General features: G+C 52.9%; 5 protein-coding genes across 5 annotated transcripts; 2 read left to right on the top strand and 3 right to left on the bottom strand.

Annotated features, from left to right (window-relative positions):
- Window positions 1-3,418: 3,418 nt before the first annotated feature.
- On the top strand, window positions 3,419-4,292 carry CTAM01_14655 (C2H2 type zinc finger protein; the record flags this gene model as incomplete). The annotated part of the gene is made up of 2 exons (XM_060530654.1): window positions 3,419-4,084; window positions 4,173-4,292. The coding sequence occupies 2 exons, from the start codon at window positions 3,419-3,421 to the stop codon at window positions 4,290-4,292; spliced, it is 786 nt and encodes a 261-aa protein (XP_060374792.1).
- Window positions 4,293-5,425: 1,133 nt separating this feature from the next.
- On the bottom strand, window positions 5,426-7,817 carry CTAM01_14654 (uncharacterized protein; the record flags this gene model as incomplete). The annotated part of the gene is made up of 2 exons (XM_060530653.1): window positions 5,426-7,645; window positions 7,701-7,817. 2 exons carry the CDS (start codon window positions 7,815-7,817, stop codon window positions 5,426-5,428), a joined length of 2,337 nt encoding a protein of 778 aa, XP_060374791.1.
- Window positions 7,818-8,999: 1,182 nt separating this feature from the next.
- CTAM01_14653 (uncharacterized protein) lies at window positions 9,000-10,431 on the bottom strand (the record flags this gene model as incomplete). Its single annotated transcript, XM_060530652.1, has 2 exons — window positions 9,000-9,214; window positions 9,297-10,431. The coding sequence occupies 2 exons, from the start codon at window positions 10,429-10,431 to the stop codon at window positions 9,000-9,002; spliced, it is 1,350 nt and encodes a 449-aa protein (XP_060374790.1).
- Window positions 10,432-12,074: 1,643 nt separating this feature from the next.
- CTAM01_14652 (nucleotide sugar dehydrogenase) lies at window positions 12,075-14,303 on the bottom strand (the record flags this gene model as incomplete). Its single annotated transcript, XM_060530651.1, has 3 exons — window positions 12,075-13,373; window positions 13,446-13,978; window positions 14,039-14,303. 3 exons carry the CDS (start codon window positions 14,301-14,303, stop codon window positions 12,075-12,077), a joined length of 2,097 nt encoding a protein of 698 aa, XP_060374789.1.
- Window positions 14,304-16,421: 2,118 nt separating this feature from the next.
- On the top strand, window positions 16,422-17,987 carry CTAM01_14651 (glycosyl transferase group 1; the record flags this gene model as incomplete). The annotated part of the gene is made up of 1 exon (XM_060530650.1): window positions 16,422-17,987. One exon carries the CDS (start codon window positions 16,422-16,424, stop codon window positions 17,985-17,987), a length of 1,566 nt encoding a protein of 521 aa, XP_060374788.1.
- Between the last annotated feature and the right edge of the window lie 2,177 nt (window positions 17,988-20,164).

Raw genomic sequence — 20,164 nt, 5'->3', positions numbered from 1 at the left:
CGATCCCAATACGAAGTTCGCGAACATCAGGGATATCCATCGGGCTCAAATCGAAGCGGGTGAAAAGGAGGTTATCACGGCTGAATCCAGCGACTCTGAATGCCCTAGTGAGGCTGGCAGCTGTATTGTAGTGGGTGTGGTTGAGGATCAATAGTTAATAGTAATGAGGAGGTTGGGTTGTGATCCCATCGTTTTTGTGGTGCCAGAAACAGGGGGGTGCCAGGAAGTGGGTATGTTGACTTAGTTTACAGGGTCTTTCTAGGGAGCCGAAGGCTGTATCAACCCCCCAACCAGTCGTGGTCGCCAAGACGGCTTGCGGGGAGAAGATGCCGTCAGTCTCTGGGCAGCATCTGCCTGAGCCACCAGAACATCACTGCATGGCAAGGCCAACTGTACCTTTAGCGTAATTCCAGCCAATAGCAGTCTAGGGAGACCCCGAAGCCTTTGACAACTTGTCACTTGGTGACTGGACTATCGTCTGATCGTCGGCGCACCGGGGGGTGTCAAGGCCAACGGAACCAGCTCAAAGTGCAAGTTGGTATCTGCCGTGTTCTTTGGCCTCTTGGCAACGAAGGGAACTTGATTCAAACTGGTACTGTGAGGATGACGTGATCCTTTTCGTGCTGTTAGTTGGGTCACCTGATGAAGGTTTGTTCAAAATAGTCATAAACGTTCCGCTTATCGAACAGAGAAGTGGCCAACATCCGCTACTCTTTGAGAAATAGCAAGAAACTCGGAGTAACAGATGGAACGGAAAATGCAGGGCTCGTGAAGAAAACCCCCATCGGGTTTTCCATTTTAGTCGAGTCCTGAATGCTTATAATCCGGAATCATTTATCCAACAGCCCTTGCGTGGCGACCATACAAGTACAATAGCTCTCTTCCCTGGAATTCCTGAAGTAAAACCGTTACCGTTGACTATCATGGAAGCAAATGAGTGAGAAACCTATTTCAAGCTTTTATAGATTTGGATGATTTGTGCACCCCGTGAGATATCTGCGGAGATGATGACAATATCATGCCAATCGCGCGAGTTGAAGTCTCGTTGGACAATGATCTTCCTGGGTCATGGCAAAGGCATTGCCAAAAGGGTCTCAACCACCTAGACCATTTCTAGAAGTAGCGACAACGTACCGCAGACATTCATCGAGGCCAGGGCACGTTGCAAACATCCAAGAGAGGCAATTGATGATTTCAAGCTGATGCGGCCGCTCTCCAAAAACAGGTTGTAGATAATTCTGGGAAACTTGCCAGATGCAACTCGAAACTCTACCCGACTTAGAAAAGCGACTTGAACAAGGTCCCCCAGCCCATCAGTGGGACTAATGACAGCTTTCAGGAGCCAGTCGCAATGCAAACCACCCGCATGATCCAATAACGGAGCAGCCGTTAAGTGCAACGTCCGGGGCTTCCAGGCCCCCCGGGAGACCGGATCTGCGAGGCCGTGGCCGAACTTCGGACGAGAATCTGCAACTGCCGATGTCTACGGGGGGAAGCAGGCGGAACCACCGTTCGCAAGAGACATCGAGATTTTTTCGCCAAACAGCGCTCACGTTCGAGAGCTGCTTATCAGGTCCGTCTCAACATTTTGTAGGCTTCCACGGGTTCCGGGAACTTGAGGCCGGCCTGTAGTTCGCTCCCGCATCATAGGAATTCATTTTCTTTTAGACGAATTTCCGCACAAGTCTTCTTACTGGGTTATGCTCGCATAGAATTCCTCTCAAATTAAGTGAAGGCTAGAAATTAAGATTAGTGCGTCGGCATTTCTTGGGCAATTATCGGGCCCGTATAGGTCATTGTCGGTCCCGTGGATCAAGAGAGAGGAGGGGGGATGGCACTCCGCCGATCATACTCATGGATACCAGGGGGACGTTGCAGGCTGTAATAATTGCACTGGCCTAAAATCATACGTCGGTCTGGTTGAAGAAGCCCTGCTTACGAAGGACTAAGTGTTCGATGAAATCTCGCGGTCTTGATGTTAGAGTACGACACATGTGTTGCTCAAGAGTTCCAGGTATACCTCATGTTATGTCATCACACGTATGTGATCCTGGGATCACTGAAGAATTACAACGGACTTGTGTGACGATTGCACGCAATGCTCAGCGAGATAGAATGCGAAACCGAGTTTCTGATCAAAATGGTATTCAGCCCCCCAAGATACTGCCTCTAATCCGCAACATTATTGCTTCGACTCATCCATATTTACTTAATTATAGCGTTTAATGTAAGGAACCCTTGCTTGAGGAGTCTCGATGTAGTCAATGTACCCGCTGTCTACCTTAATTTATTTATGTTGGACGTCGGCAGGGCATCTTTGAGCTGCTTTGCTTGCTTCTAGTTAGTCTTCTCCTGGATTCCAATTTCATGCCAAGAATATCTTGAGAAAGAGTAAACTTGGTAAGAAGGCCCATCTGGAAGTGGAATTTTCTCGCTTGATCTTCATCAAATTGGGTTAGTGTAAAGACGGCTCCTTTGCACCGGACGCAGATTCCGGTATCTCAATGAATGTCGATTAAATGGCCCACTTGATTGACAGAGATGGATCGAAGTCAAGAAATCGGTTAACAAGATTCAACGGCTTGTGCTTCTTGTATATGAGCATGATGACGCAGCAAAAGCCCGTTGATCCAATTACGTCCAGTAGTAGACAAGGGCTAACATCATCAATGAGTTCAAAGGAAGATGCTTAGTATTACGATATATGGTGCGACGTGGTTCAAAGTTTGCAGAACATAGATATCTCTCATTCTTCAAGTCGTTTACGAGCTTTAGTGTGTCACTTTGATGCTACGGTGATACTGCCCTCGGACTCAAATCCATCCACTCGAGGGAGATGGATTCGAGCCCTATGTGAACACACTGACATTGACAGAGGATTTAGCCTACATAGTCTGTCAAGCCGTGGTACTGGGGAATCCAAGCGTCATTTCACGGGGGAGATCCCGGACCGGGGGAACCGGGCTAGCCCATTCATGGGCCACACCACTTAGTGATATTACAACGAGGCCAAAGGAATAATTGCCGTGTGGTTGCACCCACGCTTTGCTGCCGACAATTTTGCCCAGGCGTCACCGGGGCCGAACATCTCGGCGGCCAAAAGCAGGGTGCCGAGAGTTGTGGGAGTTGGGTAGATCCAGTACGTACTGCTGAAACAGCACCCCCAAAAGACTATACCGGCGCGATATTATTGACAAGGGCTCTACAATAGAGTTTATCACCACCAGATATATATCACGGCTGACAATTCCGTCGCTTTCGTCCGGTAGACAGATTTCTTTAACTCGGAGCTATCGGCCTCTTTTCGACATTCATCCGTTGCGGCCATACGTTGTGCAAATCATTCATCACCGTTAGTCTCGAGATTGTCTACTGGATGGCAACTTTTTCTGCAACACACGACAAAATATCAAGCACCATGGAGCAGCCATATTTGCAGTACGGTCCCAGCCATAACAGCCACAACGAACTGAGCACCTACCCCGAAGCTGAGCCGCGAAGCATGGACTGCTCATACACTATGGGGCCTTCTTCTACCTACACCGGAGAATGGTTTCAGCCCACGTTGCATCCAGATTCCGTCGCCTCCATCTATCAGCCTTTGCCATATCTAGGCACGACCTCCGGCGCCATGTCACACTACGATCCCAACCATCTGGTCGAGGCCAGCAACACGCATATTCTCGCGCACTCAACACCGCCAATGATGCAAGCAGCGGTGGCGTCGCCCAGCTGGGAGCTTTTGAGCTCCAGCGAGGGCTCTCAGAGCCCGGGAGAGGAACGCGAGGAGGAGGTCTGGGAGCCGGAAGACCTTCGTCGGATGGGTTATCTCGACGCCAGCGGCAACTGGCGCTGCAAGTTTGAGGGGTGTCGATCCTCACGCGTATTCATGCGTGCGTGCGACCTGAGGAAACACTTTCGTGGACACGACAAGTACTTCTTCTGCACGGAGAAGCCTTGTGCGAATGCCGGTGTGGGATTTGCGACTCGAAAAGACTATCAGCGACATATGGGCTCCCACAGGCCGACGATCAAGTGTCCCCATCAAGATTGTGGGAGAATTTTCAGTCGAAAAGACAATATGGTACGTTGTGCCCGCATTTACTTCGCGTTACATATTCAGTTTACGAAAGTAAACTTTGTTTAAAAACTTGGGCTAACACGACTTGCAGAGAGAACACTTCAAGAAAATTCACTTGCGACTGCGAAACAATTTGTTTCCTCGACCTTGCCGCCGGCCTCGTCGTGGTGAACGTTCAAAATCCCCTGTCCTGAAAGTCGAGACTGAGTAGCTTTGGATTTCATTCAGGTGGCGTCGAGAATTACCATTGTATGAGACACTTGGAACTTAATTACCAGCAGGCCGCATGGTGTTTGGAGAATAAGGGTATAGCTAGTTGCTAAGTCGGTTTCGAGGTCTATCTTGGGGGCTGAGCACTGAGTTGCGGAAACAAATCATATGAATAGAAAGATCTAAAATAAAAGCGTTTGATTGACAGATTCATGCGACCATTGAGATTGTACCGTACAGCCCTGCGGGAAAGTCCTTGCGCCAAGGCGTCAACCCTCGCCCCCTATCCGTCCCCCTCTGTTTTAGTACAACCCAAGGTAGGGAGGCCATCACCTCATCCCGTAGACTCAACTTGCGATCATGTCTCTTTGATAACCCCTCGCCTACCTATAGTTTACGCCCAAGAATTGCAAAATACCAGAATCGTCAACGATGCGAGGCATAAGTTGCGCGCTCCAGGACTCGGACCTTCTGGGCCTGGAAGGCCTGGTCTGATGATTGGCAGCAACTTGTTTACCACGAAATGCCAGAATCGGAAATGTCGAAACATTAGGTAAGAGCTGATTAACTTTCCATTGGTCTCAATTCCGTCCGAAGTCAATTTCTGGTCCGTATCAAATGCCCACCCTTCTTTTGGTTCCGCTCGAAATCTCCGACTTGTTTGACATTGTCGGCGATAATTACGCTAGCATTGTTAGCAAGGTGGCTGGGGAGGCAAAGGGTAATAATCCGTCGGGTAACGTCTAATCCGAATAGAGCTTTTGTTTTCTTCCAAAAAGGCTTCTAGACCCTTTCTCCGGCTTAAGTTTCCGGCGGGTCGATTCGGCGACGTGCCGATGAAGCTTTGTCGTATGCTGGAACTGTATTGGGGGTGCTTCTTTGTAGGCAATTGAATCCGCCGCTTCGACCTCGCCGTGACGATGATCTTACAATGCCGAAGGTGATTCTAAACAGTTCATATAATTCTTTATGGAGAGTTGTCTTCCACTGAAAGTAAAGCACATACGCTGCCCAGAAAAGACTCTAACTCTCGGCCCAAAAGACTTCCACATTACACACATGGACCCAAGAAGTTGACATTTCCATCCTGCAAACCTCGTCAATCAATCTTCTGGAACTATCGCCAAGTGACGGCTATGAACATTCCATTGCCGAATCTCCTGTGGGGAGAGCAACGACATACTCCAAGCCAAGCTTCACAGCCTTGCCAGCATTGAGCTTCACCTGCCACTCCACTTGGCCTTGACGCCCCTTCAACGTTGCCGTCGCCTGGCCCCAGTCAATATCCTGCTTACTCTCGCGAGCGGGCTGCCCGGTGGAGACCCCTGAACCGTCGACAACAAGCCCCTTGGGTGCCAAGACATCCACCCTGAGACGCTCGTCTTCCGACACGGGAACCTGGTCCAGCACAAGAAGCGAGACGGGTTTACCCGCCGAAGCACGGGAGTTGAAAATGGTGATGCTGCGGCTGTACACGGAGCTGTTCTCCTTGGAAAAGAGCCCTGTCGTCGTTCGTCGGACGTCAACCTTGGGGTAGTTGACCTTGATCGCCGGGTCGATGCCGAGACCCAGGGAAAAGACATCACCGGCGCTACAGCGCGGCAAGTGGGTGCGGCCCATGAAGGTACCGTCGAGAGTGAGACCTGCTTCAGCCCGGAGCAATGTCAGGCGGCTGCTATTGCGAATTCGCGATTTGAGGTAGGCGACGGGTTTGTACTTGGCAATGATGGTATGGCTGAAGGCGATGTTGGAGAAGCTGATACGAGCGACTCGCTGCTTGGATGCCGTAGGACGAGGCGGCAACGTCTTTGTACCTGGAAGGTCGTAGGTTGTAGTGAATCCCGTCTCTTCGATAGTAGATTCTTGGAAATCGAGGTCTTCGTCTTCCTCGGATACTTCGGATCCCATGAACTCTTGAGTTGTCCTCTGAGGTCTCCATTGATGAGGCGAAGGAGCTGATCCACTTTGGTGCATTCGCTGCATTTGTGGCATTTGCTGCATCTGCTGCATCTGTTGCACCTGCATCTGTTGCGCCTGCATTTGCGCCTGTATCTGATCCTGGTGCTGTGACTGTCCTTGCCCTTGCGCTGGATACATCATTCGTCGGTGCTTGGAATCTTGGTTAAGTACCATCAGGCCCTTCTGGTAATCCGCGAGATTCGTGGCGCTGTTGCTGACATTATTGTAGTCCACGCCGAACAAATCATTGCGAGGTTTTTGGGGCTGTGCTTTCGTCTGTTGAGCACGCCACCATTCACTTCGTTGCTGGCGTTCCTCCCTACTGGAAAGGATGTCCGTCCCGTTTGCGTTGCCTTCTTTTGGTGCCAACTTGATGTTCCAAGGCTTGAGCGTGGGTATGGCATTCTCGAGCCCGGCAAATGTGGCTTGAGAAGTCGAAAGGATAACTTTGCAGTTGCTCCACGTCTCGGAAGTTTTGTTGGTGATGCGGGCGTCGTAGCACAGTGTGCCCGTGTTGTTTGTGGTGAACAATTGCAAGTCATAGCTTGGAGCCCAGAATGCGGAAGATGTCACATATGACAGTGATAAGTCACACTTGATGTCTCTTCCCTCGTCGGTCTTCTCAGAAGCTGGCGTCCAGGCCTGGGCTGTCTCACTCGACACCGATGTACGACGAGAGGATGATGGGGTGAAAGCCATTACCTCGAGAGACACCCGGACAGAGTAACACAACTTGGGCCAAAAGCGCTCCCGCTCCGCCCGAATCCGAGCTTTCTCCTTCTTCAACTTCGCTCTCTCCCTAGCATCCTTTTGCGCCTGTCTGTCCCGCTCCTTCCGGGCTTTCTTCATTGCACGAGTCGCGTCTGCCGCCTCTCTCTTTTCTCTCTTCACAAGCCGAGTTTCTTGCTTGAGAGCGATGCTGAGGCGCTTCATGTTGTCCTGTCCGCGGGTGACTCCGGCCACGTGGTCTTGGAAGATTCGTTCTCGCTCGGCTCGGTAAGTTTCGATGCTGTCAGCGATGTTGACGCCTTCTTTGCTCTCGAGTGAAGCTCCGTGAGCATCGAGGATCTTGAGACGATTGGCTGCGCTTTCGACTACTTCTTTGGCGCTGCGTTCCTCGTCTCTCAGCTGTCTTATCCGGGCTCGCACTTTGTCGAGGGGCGACGGTTCTTTCTCCTCCGATTCTTCTTCATCTTCTCCGTCTTCTTCGTGAGGAACATCGGCATCCGACATTTCGTCATCAGAGTCAGGATAGACATCTTGGAAGCTCTCGCGGTTGGGAATAAGCTCAATGGCGATGTCGGTGATGATGGCTGAGCCGGCCCCATCTACCTTGATTGTAGACTCATCAATTGTGGGTGTAAGACCGAATATGGTGATTTCGTTAGCGCCGGGCTAGTTCTTCATTAGTTGTGGGACGAGACACCGCAGGGGACACAGGTATCCTCACCTTCAGTTGTAGGTTGCGCAAGTCCCTCACGACTTGGGCACTGCTGGGATAGAGTGTGACGGATCGGGTGGCCAAGTCTCGCACATGGTACTCCTTGTTGTGAGTAATGTCTGACATTTTGGATGACTTTCGTGGTCTCGCTGATATGAGTGTGTTGGCAAGTTGGCTGTAGTGGGGAAACTACGAAACCTGAACGAGTGTAACAATTGGTGAGATTCAACTAGAAGAGGGGGGAAAACGAGAAGAGAGTAGACGAGAAGAAATTGAGTTGAATTGATGCCAGTTAGCAGGACAGAATTTCGGAGGGCATTCGTATGATACTTATAGTTGTGGTGGGAGGCGGAAACGAGGCAATGCAAACCAGCGGCCAAGAATAGGGTGGCCGCATCCTGTTGCCTGATGAGCTAGACAACTGCTGCGGAATTCCATCGTCTCCCCCGCTCAAACTTTCATCCGAGAACTAGGGAGCCAATAAGTGCCGGAAATTGATTTAATACGTCTACATAACCATTTCGATCTGGATCGAAGTTTGAAAGACTCAGGAACTTTGATGCCAGTGATAGGGATGTGTTTCCCGATTGACGAAGTGCCCCCAGGGAAAAAATGAGTCGCTACACATGATGAAGGTGCATCAAATGCGGTAGAAACAGGCTGCCATATTTCAAACTAGGATGGTGATTGACCAGTCTACCCTAGTGATACAACTTTTTGACCTTCTCGTTCATGAAAAACCCCAGTTGGTCGGCGTCTTTGGGCACATGCTTCGGGTGTAGCATCTCTGGGTCAAGTACTCAGCTGAGCCAATTAGCCTCTTCCTTTGCTTCTGCGGACCAGCGTCGAGTCTTCGTCGCTCGTCTCTAGCAATCCGTCCAGGCTGAGTAAAATAACATGGAGGCAAGACGGATCATCCACCACAATGCCAGCGGTTTGACTATCTCAACTGCGATCCAGATATGAAGGTGACAAAGGACAGATTAGCACACAGGTTGACGCGAGTTGGCGGCTGTTGCTCTGCGACACTACCATTGCTTTCATGTTTTAATAACAACTTAGCAGTGCGAGCTTACGCGAACATTAACCTCAATTCATAGGCCTGCGACATAGCGCGGGGTCCCTTTTTCATTATTAGCCTACTGAAGTCGGTCGTGACGACTAGATAAGCCTAAGTCTTCTCTTCTTCTTTTCCAAACTGGACAAACCACAATCAGCGAGACCGTACTCCAGGCCATCAACTAGATCCACCCAGAAGATCATTATTTTTACTCCATTCCCACTCCAGAGAAGTTGCGCGACGATGCTTTAGAGAAGCATCGCCATCCCAGCCACAAGACTAACAGCCACTGCCATAGCAGCAGCGCATCCAGCCCCTATTCTACCAGCGTCAGCCATGACGTTTCCGCTGGACGTCAAAAACGGCTTCTCTGCGACGACGCGGATGTTATCGACGAGCCGATCTTTATCAGGCGTGTATGTCGATTCCACAAAGTTGCACTCCTTCATGATGAAGTCCAGGTCTATTTCCCGTTAGTCCGCGTTTCGAAACCAACCAAGCCCCTCTTTTGACGGTAAGGAGTAGTAGAAGAATACTGCACTCACTGTTTGCCCGGTTTCCAGTCTTCCGGATACAACTCTGACAAAGCCCAGCCAGCAACTGCACGTCGAAGCTCTTATTCGAACAAGTACACTGCTTCTCGGCTTCTTCACGGTCGTTAGGCGACTTGTTATCCGGTTGCTTCTCCGAGCCCGGTCCCATGATGGGTATCGCAGCCGGGTTGCTCATAGACGCCTGAGGAGGTTGAAGCTGCTGTGGTGGTGTCGGCTGGAGCATCGGGGGTGTGGTTTGCTGAGATGATGAAGGAGCGGGTTGCTCTTGCGGTGGCGGTGGCGGACGTTGAGGCTGCTGCTGTGGCGGCGGCTGTTGGGCTGGAGGTAGCTGAGGCGCGGGCCTTGACGTCGATGATGGTGGAGGAGGTGGTGGCGGTTGTTGAGGTCTCGGGGCTGTGATCACCGGAGGCGGCTGAACCGGAGGTGGGGCCTGGACGGGCGGGGGAGCCTGTACCGGTGGAGGCGGCGGTGGCGGCGCCGGAGTGGGTATCGTCGGCGCCGACACAGTCAGGAACACAGTGGATGTGATCAAGACAGGCACAGGCGGCGGTACCTGTGGCGGAGGATCTATTGATGGCGTCGCCTGTGGTGGAGGAGGAGGCGGTGCCGAGGGTGTAGGTGTGTTCTGGGCATCCGGCGTACTCGTGCTCAACGGAATCTCCGGTGCGGGGGCAGAAAAGGGCAGCGTGGCAATGAAGCCAGGTGTGGCATCCACGGCCGGCTGCTGTGCGTCTTGGGCAGGTTGTTGCGCATCTTGAGGAGGCTGTTGTGCAACATTTGTAGCTTGAGGCTCGTCTAGGCCGGGTGTCGATGCCTCGACAGCGTCGTTTTGGTTTGGTCTGCGGTGGTGGTGGCGGCGAACGACTCCGTGTGCGCCTGCTGGTGATGGTCTCTTCGCCTGTCGTCTTTCTGGCGGCGGTTTGTATTGCGGTGCGTCGACTTTCCTCCTCTTCAGTCTCTTGAGCTCGTCGAAGGTATTGTCAACGTCGCATTTGAAAGTAAGCTCGACGATGGGCCCGCATATTGTTGCGCATTCGACGGGGACGTCGTCGACCTGGACTTCTCTGGCGCCCGCTAGCACCGCGAGGCCCGAGAAGACCAGAACTGATGCCTCTTTTCCTCTCATCCTGTCCGATCCTAAATATGCTCCGCAAAGCACGGATTGAAAACTCTCAAGGTCAATGAGAAGGTATCGAAGGACACATAGGAGAATCAACTCCTTTCGCTCGCTGGTCGCAGAATTATGGCAAAGTCACGATACAAGCACACGCAAATCAATAGAAAGAAGATCATCCGCACATCATCCAAAGGAGAAATAGGTACTCCAAGCCCCAACACCTATATCAGACAGTCACATCTCTCCCTACACGCCGTCTCTCACACACCAGATCCTCAGACTCAGGACGCAGCCGCTTCCCGCACACAGCAGACATGGATGAAACGGCAGCTCAAGCTTCAGAGGGGAAAGGGAAAAAAGGTTGGACGGAAGGAAAACCAAACACTCCCAGTGCTTACTACCCCGGACCTGACGAAATTGGCCACCCGGCGCGCGCCGGCAAGCCTATCAAGCTTCAAGACGGTGCAGAATACTCTAAAAGAAAGTTGTGGACCAGGAGGGGGGGCAAGATGAGGCACAAGGGGCACAAGGGGTAGTGTGCGTGGGAGATTGTGAGCTGGTGAGGAGCGCAAGACGGCTTCATACCCAAACTGGCAAAATCTGGGTTCGAACGACTCGTCTTACATGTCTCGGAAACAAAACCATCGCATGGGGAGAGGCTAGGAGGAGGGGAACAAGGGAAGCACAATCCCTACCCACATCCTCTATCCCTCTATCCACGGATCTTCACTAACCCCAGTGCCCAAGTCCTGGACTCCTGACTGAGACTCGAGACTCGTGCGCGCTGGGTGGGAAGAGTGCAACGTGAAACGCGAACAGACCGCGCCGACTCGCCAATCGCAATGCATCACGATGGCCGCGGACATGGTCCATCCTCTCAATGCTTCCCATGGAATGGGGACGCTGGCGATCAGAAACAGTCCACTATGGTAGAATCAGGAGAGTCGGTTGATGCACGTAGCAGCTGGTATCTGAGGCTCTGCGTTGATGACGAGCCTATTGATGTTTATTTTACTAGTGCCCCGCGAGGTTTTGAAACAGTCCTTGCTTGCTTGAACTTGTGGTCAAAATGATGTAGCCGATAATCGTAAAGGTAGATGATGAGCAGTGAGAGAAAGCAGTCAGTGGGAAGATGAGAAAGCAGTAAAGCTAGCATGTAGCGCAGCTCATAGTGAGCATTCCGAGTCTAGAACCCGCAATCTCCCTCCTGCACGCTCCTCAGACGAACTCGCGAGCCGGATGTGAGGAGTTCCTTTTGGATGCTAAGGAAGAAATATCTCAAGTTTTCAACGTGAAACGGCAACTTGAGGATGGGACGAAGAGAAGGGCACACGTATCGGATGCGCATTGAGGTAAGCGAAGTAAGCTTCTAGGACGCAGCTGCTGGTGCTCGCGGACTTTATTCCGTTCATGTCGGCACTAGTTCTGCCTTTTTCATTTGAGTCAGTCTCTAAATAGCTATCGCTAGCTTAGAGGATGGGTTCCTAAATCGTGGTTATCGAGCTGTTAATACTCGTGCGAACTGAGCTCATGGTGTATTACGATAGCTTCTATTGATGGTGGCTTTCTTTACAACTCTCAACTGTCTCGTAGAATATTAGGTAAGATATAGTTTATACTTCTTCCATAAGTCCCCATAAGAAGAGCAAAGCTCAACTCCTCCCCCGTCTCCCAACACTCTCAACTCGAACCCCCAGCTTGGCCATCTCATCAGCATCAATCACCCCTCTCCCATCAAACACCCACCTCGGAACCTGCATATCGCCCGCCACCCTCTCCCAGTCAACCCTCTCCTTGGCCGTCTGCCCCTCTTCCGCCCCCGGTCCATGACTGGTAAGTCCCGAGACCTTGCAGTCCTCCTCCTCCGCCCGACAATCCGGGCAATCTCCCGAACAAGCAGGCTCAGCAACGTATCGCCCGAGTGGATCATCCAAAGTCGCCGCGCCCATCTCCCCCTTGCCCAGCGCTGGTCTTACATCCGACTGCTGAAGCTCTTGACCGGCCCCCTCCGCCGCCCGCGATGTCGTGCTTCCGTGAGGAGAAAAAGGATCAGAAGGTGCAGAACCCGGCGTATCCCTGACGCCGAGCTCACCCGTGTTCCGAAACTCGTCAAACTCGGTGGTGATGAGAACCGCGTTACTACCACGACAAGCGTCGTACGCGTTCCCGTACACAACCAAGGGTCCAGGGCCACCGCTGTCGTCCTTTGACGTTGTCGTCTGTGGGCCACAGAACTGCTGGATCTCCGCTTGAATCACGAGAGGATTACAGCACGGATCAAACACCGCAATCTCCCGTGGTCCCTCCTCCGACAGCGCCCGAATAATCTCCAGCGCAGGCGACTCCCTCGTATCTGACGTATCCTTCTTGAAAGCATACCCGAGGACAGTAATCTTCTTCCCAGCCAGGGTATTATTCAGACACTTGACCACGCGCCTCGTGAACCTCTCGCGGGCGTACTCGTTCATCTTGACCACCTGCCGCCAATACTCCCCCACCTCGTCGAGATCAAGCGACTCGGCAAGGTACACCAGGCTCAAAATATCTTTCTTGAAACAGCTGCCCCCGAAACCGATGCCCGCTTTCAGGAACCTGTCCCCGATACGTGGGTCCCGGCCCACGGAAGCAGCAACTTCATCTACATCCGCGCCCGTCCGCTCGCAGATTGCGCTGATGGAGTTGATACTGCTTATCCGCTGCGCGAGCATCGCGTTGGCGACTAGCTTCGCGAGCTCAGATGACCAGACGTTTGTCGTGAGGATGCGTGCGCGGGGGACCCAGGCAGCGTATACACTCGCCAGCGCCTCGGCTGCGCGATGGCCCGAGGGCGTCGTGTCTGCGCCGATGAGGACGCGGTCTGGGTGCAGGAGGTCGTTTATGGCTGTGCCTGCGGCGAGGAACTCCGGGTTGGAGAGGATTTCAAAGTGTACGCCAGGTCGATGGGCGGCGAGCTGTGGGAGGTGCTGCGTTAGCTACCCTGTTGACGTATTTTGTGAGCTCACTCATCGATGATGTGGACTCACTGTCTCTCGCACAAGCTCCGCGGTTCGGCATGGCACGGTAGACTTTTCTACGATGATGGCGCCCGGTCGTGCATGTCTGGCCACCTCGGCGGTGACGGCTTCAAAAGCCGCCATGTCCGTCGCGCTGCCGGCGCCATGACCCCGCGTCTTCGTCGGCGTGTTGACCGCGATGAGGACCACGTCCGCTTCTGAGATGCATTTCGAGACGTCTGTCGAAAAGAAGAGATTCGGCTGCCTAGGAGGCACCGAGATGTTGCTGATGATATTTTCACCACATTGACTTCCGCACTCAGATGTGACTGATGACGATGGCGAAAAAGTCTCACAGTGTCCCGGCCTGGCGTGATGGCTGGAGATAGATGCTGAGTCTTCCTTGGTACCGTCCCTGGCGACTCGGACAATATCTCGTAGCCCAGGCTCGTAGATGGGAGGATGCTTCGAGTTCCACCTCCTGATCCGGCGCTCATCTCTATCCACGATCGTGACGCGGATGTTAGGATTCTTGAACGCGATAACCGCCGCCGTAGGCCCCCCTGCACTAAAGGTCAATTTCCTGAGTTCATAGGATTACGCATCTTATAATTGCGACTTACCCACGTAGCCAGCGCCTACACAACAGATGTTGCGAACCGGACCGTTGCCACTGTTTCCCGCGAAGCTCACCTCCTCGGCTTTCGTATCGAGCTGAGGAAATACATCCTCGCCAGCTTCTTCGCCTTCAATGACCAGCTGGCTCGCCGCTCTGACAACAGGACTGAAAGTGCAACTTCCCTCAGGTGTCGTTGGAACCGTAGACGCCGCTCGCTCATACACATCTTCATTCCTAAGAACAACGTTGATATCGTAAATATCCACCATTGTCACAGCCGTAATCAAGCAATTTGAGCAGACCTTGTCCCAGCTATCGCTCTCTCTGGTCTCCAAAACCCGATCTGTATATACCCCCAAATCGCTCCAATCCGAAAAGCACGATAGCCAAACTCGCCCGGCTAGCTGGCTGGTGATTTCGTCCGATGGTAAAAAAAAGGGCGTTCGTTTCACTATCATCAATTAGGAAAGGTCCCCCAAACGGTGGCGGCCGTGCGGGAACGAACCGGTCTGGCTGTAGATCTGACGTGGCTTTTCAAGGCGCGCTGGTGCTCGATTTAGCAACCGTCCGTCTGATGATCGAGCTTTTTACTGACCTAAAAGCCAGTGATGAACGATGAACAATGAGCCCTTTATCAGCTTCAAGAGCTTGACGCGCGTCAATGTAGAGTGATGGTGATTGAGGAGACGCGGCGCGGCGGTCAAAGTTGCCGGTTTCCGGGAATGTGATGTAGGTTGGGGGGGAGATGGAGGTTATAGCTAGATGTGGGATGGATCCTATGTAGATTGGAGGTGTAATAGGGCATAAAGAGCTTCAGGCAAAGAGTTCATGCGACGTCTGAACATAAGAAATGGCAGCGTCGACATGACCTTTGTAGGGTCGGGTCGACGAAAATGCTAGTTTGTACTTTGATCCCGATAACGGCCGAGCGTATCGCGAGTTACCGATGAATGCATAGCTACGAGTTGACAACAGCACGGCTTATCGTCGAGTATCAAGGCAGTTGGCCATGAGATCTCCGTCGAGAACATCACGATGGCCCCTACCCCGCTACGATGACCCCTCCAACTGATAGCACTTCGAGCCGGCATGGGTGATGGGAATTCAGCGAATTGCATCCTCGCAAAGATCCAATCGTGCGGGCGACAGACCACGATTCGTCAGGCTTGGGCGAGATAGCCGTGGAATCTACACCAGAATGTGTAAATCGTGGAAAAGAGGTTGCCGATAAACCTCACCCAACCGGAGGGGCCACGGGCATCTAGATACAGCCCGCGATTCGCCTTCTCGACGACCTTTTCCCATGTGTATGAATCAGAAACTTGTCATGTGGGCAATCTTTCACAGACAACTGAGAAATGTGACCTTTCGATCGTGTTTGTAACTCAAGAAAGGTGTCGCCGTTTCGCTGATTGGTTCTCATCCACCGAAGCGGAAATGTGCCGCGTTCCAGGCATCTGATTGGCTGTTGACCTAATGTCTCGCGATTTGTGATTTTGTATCGCCTCAGCTGTGTACGAAAACAGGTCTCCCCTCCAAGATAAGAACGAGAAGGTCGAAGGCTTGGCGCGTGGGTTCTCTGGCCCAATTAAGCATATATGCATATGTAGTTTTGCTTGATCCCATCGTTGATCGTCATCAAGGACTCGATATCAATCCTTGCCCCTCAGCTATGCGGCTTTAGATGTGCATATCAGACTTGGAATATCGACCAGATATTCATAGACATGAAGAGATCATATACACAATCTCCAAATATCTGGCGGGGTCAAGGAAAGGGCGGTCACTTCATAGTTCCCGTGATATGGTCTCACCAGTCTCAACCACAGGCGCCAACCATCAAAGAAGAATGATTCGGGAACAATTCCACAAGCAACCGGGATCGGCTTCTGGACCCTGCAGCGATGCACCCGACAATCTTTAATGAGTTGCCCCGCCCCCACTACGTTCGCGGTCGGCCAGAGAAGCTTGCCATGTGGTCCAGCGCGACACATCGACAGGCTCTTTCATTCGAGTCTCGTCTGCCCCTCCCCCGCCGCACATCATCACAGGTACCTGCGTGATAGTACGCCTAGCACGGTGAGACATCTAGATCGCTTGACCTGTACGCATCTTCTGCAGTCCGAACATCGCAGCCATGGGCGAAGGAGATATCAGAAGGCCAAGCGCCGCCTACGGCGCATTCTCCTCATACTCGGCGAACGCCATCATTTTCCTTACACTGCACGCAAGACCTGCGGTTTCTCAGCTCCGCAATAATCCCTAGCAGGCCATACTGACCGTCGCTGCGAGACTTTCGAGTGATTCTTCGGTAAGATGCAGGCCCTGTGATGGAAGTGTAAATCCAGCTAACATTGCAACTGGCCTAGGCATCGTAGCCACTGGCAATGGCAGAACCTCTTCTACCCAAGAGCTACGGCACCATGCCGCGGTACCCAGCCCACAACAACTCCATATTCCCGTCATCATTACGAGGAAAGCGCATTCTGCTTTGCACAGAATCCTTTGGCCCCGTCAACGGCGTCAGCCGGACGACATTGATGCTCGTCGAGCACCTGCGATCCCACGGCGCACTCGTCGCCGTGGTGGCGCCACACAACCATACCCAACACAACACCTTCTCTCCGGCAACAGAAGATGACGGTCAGGTCGAAGTGCGCCTTCAGGGATACCCGCTGCCCTTCAACCCTGAGCTCTCTGTCGTTTATCCAGTACGAGTATCTGCCCTCTTCGCGAGGACCTTTGGGTCGGACAGCCCGCCCGACCTGATCTACCTCGCCTCGCCGGCATCACTGGGCTTCCAGGTGATGCTACAGCTCCAACAACAGCCAAAAGAGAGACGGGTGCCGGTGATCTGCAACTTTCAGACCGACCTGGCCGGATACTGCGCCATCCTCTTCCCTCACCCCTTCAGCACCATGGCTGTCTTCGCTTTCGCCATGGTCCAGAGCTTTCTGTTCCAGCACGAGTCAATCAAGACCATTTTCTACCCCTCACGCTTCGTGCGCAAGTATCTCGAGGCCCAGGGGGTCCAGAGCTCCAAGCTTGAGGTGCTACGACGAGGCGTCAAAACAGAGGTGTTCCGACCAGAAATGCGAAACGAGGCGTTGAGGAAGCAGATCGCACCGAATGGAGAGATCATTCTGATATGTGTATCCAGGGTGGCGGGTGAGAAGGGGTTCGACTTTCTCGCCAAGGCAGTAAAGGAACTCGATGCAAGGGGCCTCCGTTTCAAGCTCTATGTCGTGGGCGGGAACCGTAATGCAGAAGTTGAAAGAGAGGTTCACGAGATGTTTGACCCTCTGAGGGACCAAGGCAAAGTCATATTCGCCGGGTTCAAGACCGGAGACGACCTGGCGACGGCGTACGCATCGGGCGACATTTTCCTCCACTGCTCCGTCACCGAAACCTTTGGCTTGGTCGTCCTGGAGTCCATGGAAAGCGGCGTTCCGGTGGTCGCTCGCGATGAGGGCGGGCCAAGCGATATCATCGACAATGGCCGCTCGGGATACCTTGTATCACCCAACGACCTGGAAACGTTTGTCGACAAGGTCATGTACCTCTCCAAAGACAGAGACTGTCGGGAGGCTATGGCCGCGCAGGCTCGAGCGATGGCGTGCGAGGCTACTTGGGAGAAGATCAACAATCAAGTCGCCTGGAGGATGGTTGACACCATTGAAGAGCGAGAGCGAGAAAAGGCCCAGATTACCCATCAGCATTCGTCCATCGCCATGCAAGCCAGCCAGCTTGTACCAGTATACAGCTGGCTGCTCATAAACAACGCTACGCGTGACGTTGTGGTGGGCAGAATAGTAGATGCCAAGCTTGTGGGCGGGTTCGGCGTCGTCATGGCTTTCTGGTTCTTTACGGGCATATATCTGGCGTTTACTGAGGCGGCTCTTTGGACCAAGGGCAAGTTGCCACGATACTGCAGCCAGCGAGTGACGGAGTAATGGCACGGAATGGTTGGTTTGATTTTCATTCAAGGGCGCCGATGCGATACTCCCAGGAGCGAGACAGATTCATTGGTGTTTTGTGGCTTGGTATTGGCGTTTGGCGATGCCTTGGTAATTTGGTAGTATTTGCGACGGGGGGCACTAGTAGCAAATACCTCCTTCGTCGTCAATGGCGATCTTTGAACTGTAAGCGTTATCGTGTCAATCCAGTAATGGACCGTCAATTTTGAGATGAACCGTTAATGCTTGCCGCGGTAGCCGAGTATTCCACCGTGGCCGCGTCATTGAAGGCCCGTGAGGCACCGGGTTGACGAGTCTACCGCCGGTGGTCCGTAGAATACTCCTACCGATATCGAAGAGATGGCCCCTGTTCCCACTGCCGCTCTCACCTTATTACAACGACTGTGAGTTATCATCAAGGGGGCCGGAAGGTGGGCGGGCGCGATAAACCGTGCCTGGGCCAGCTGGGTCCCGAAACCGGTCGCACCAGGAGCGACCAGGAGATGGAGGAGGCGTTTCGGGCTTCGGCCACGGTGTGGTTCTCGCGGTCACGATGGAACGTTGTTGCTTTTCCTCGGCGGCCAGGAGCCGAATCTTGAAGTGACCAAGCCTCTACTCCGTGCTGTGGTAGCCTGTAGGTATTCGTAGGTAATGATGCGGGTTTGCGTAGTGTGTGGTCTGGGCGTATTGTACGGATAGAGATGTTGACAGATCGCGGGGATGTTTCTAATAGAGGCGGCGATCAATCTTATTCAATGGTTGACATTTATTGCTCTCCCACAAGCTCACCGCACCAGATCTCCGTATCCTAAGATTGAGGGCGAGGCAGCTTCTCCCGGTAGATGGGCCATTGGGCAGGGCATCGAGCGAATAGGATACGCCTCAGGGGCGATCAATTTGATGAGCAATGGTAGGCCGGGGTTCAGACGAGCAGAAAGCCAAGCTTTTTGGTGACAGGAGGTTAAAAATCGCAGGGGGTCAGCCACAAAAGGATGAAACGTCGATGTGAGGAGACTTGAGAGGATGAGGGTCGATGTAATACTCCGTCGGAAGACCAAACTTGCGAGGTGTGGCTGATGACAGCCACTTCTCCTATCGTGGCTTGTGGCTTGTGGCTTGTGGCTACGGAGTAATGTGGCTTGTGCATCGTTTCCGGCTATGGCGCAGTAGGTACTTCGAGCCCAAAAGACCTTCCGAGCAGCCCAATTCGAGAATGCCAGATATCTTCCCCAATTTCATTTCAATTCAATTCAATGAACTGGTGCTGAGAACAAGCTGCAACATGGGCTCCCAACGCATGCCGCTTAGCCGTCCTGCCCATTCTCCATTCCCTTCCAGGGCGGTGTCCATCGGATTGGGCAAGGTGCGCAGCGGTGTCTGCATGGATGCCATGGAAATGCTCAGCGCTCGACCTGGTCGTGCTGGGCCCCACGCGTTTCACCTGAGACAAGGGCCGTTGCCTGCAGTCTGCACTCTGCAGACGCCGCGCGCGGTAATGCAGGCCTGCTCGCTCGGTGTGAGGACGAATTTTGACTGTTGATGGGTGCTGTGGGCGCTGAGAGAGTTGAACTCTGTGGTGATTCTCTAATGTCAGAGCCAGGCTTGGCCGTCTTGGGCTCTTGGTGTCCGATGACAGCGTGATGATGCGGCCATTCCTGGAATGAATGGCTTGATATCCGCAATTTCGGGTCTCTTGATGGTATCAATGTCCGCCCGTCTTTTGCTAACTGTCGCGGCTCATCCTTGCGATGCGTACCACAGTCATCGCATCCGAGGGAAAAGGCGCAAAGACCATTCGATCACGACACGTCCCATCCCTTGCTTCTCTAGACTCTAGCACCTTATTGTTGGCGTTGGAATAGACGGATACGTGCTGTGGTACCCGTCTCCAGTAGTGTATTCCTACATCGGATCGTGTATCGTGCGGCTTCAAAGTCTAAAACCGGTGGTTGCTGTCGCCGATGGGATCCAAGCCCCTAATGAGTGGACTTTGTCTGCTGACTGTGCCTCTCGAATCTTCACTCGCAATTCGGGTGGTGGATTGGTCCAGTGGCTGATGGATGATGGAGCATCGTACTGTGTGCCCCTGACCAAACAATCTTCACGTAAGACCCCTGGCACCTCCCGCCCTGGGCGAAGTTGCACCAATCAAAGGCGGGCTGTGGCCCAGAACT

Source organism: Colletotrichum tamarilloi, assembly GCF_030869305.1.
Source record: "Colletotrichum tamarilloi strain Tom-12 chromosome Unknown Scaffold_129.1, whole genome shotgun sequence".
In the NCBI taxonomy this organism is placed as follows: Eukaryota; Fungi; Ascomycota; class Sordariomycetes; order Glomerellales; family Glomerellaceae; genus Colletotrichum; species Colletotrichum tamarilloi.
This window is presented reverse-complemented; position numbering and strand designations above follow the sequence as displayed.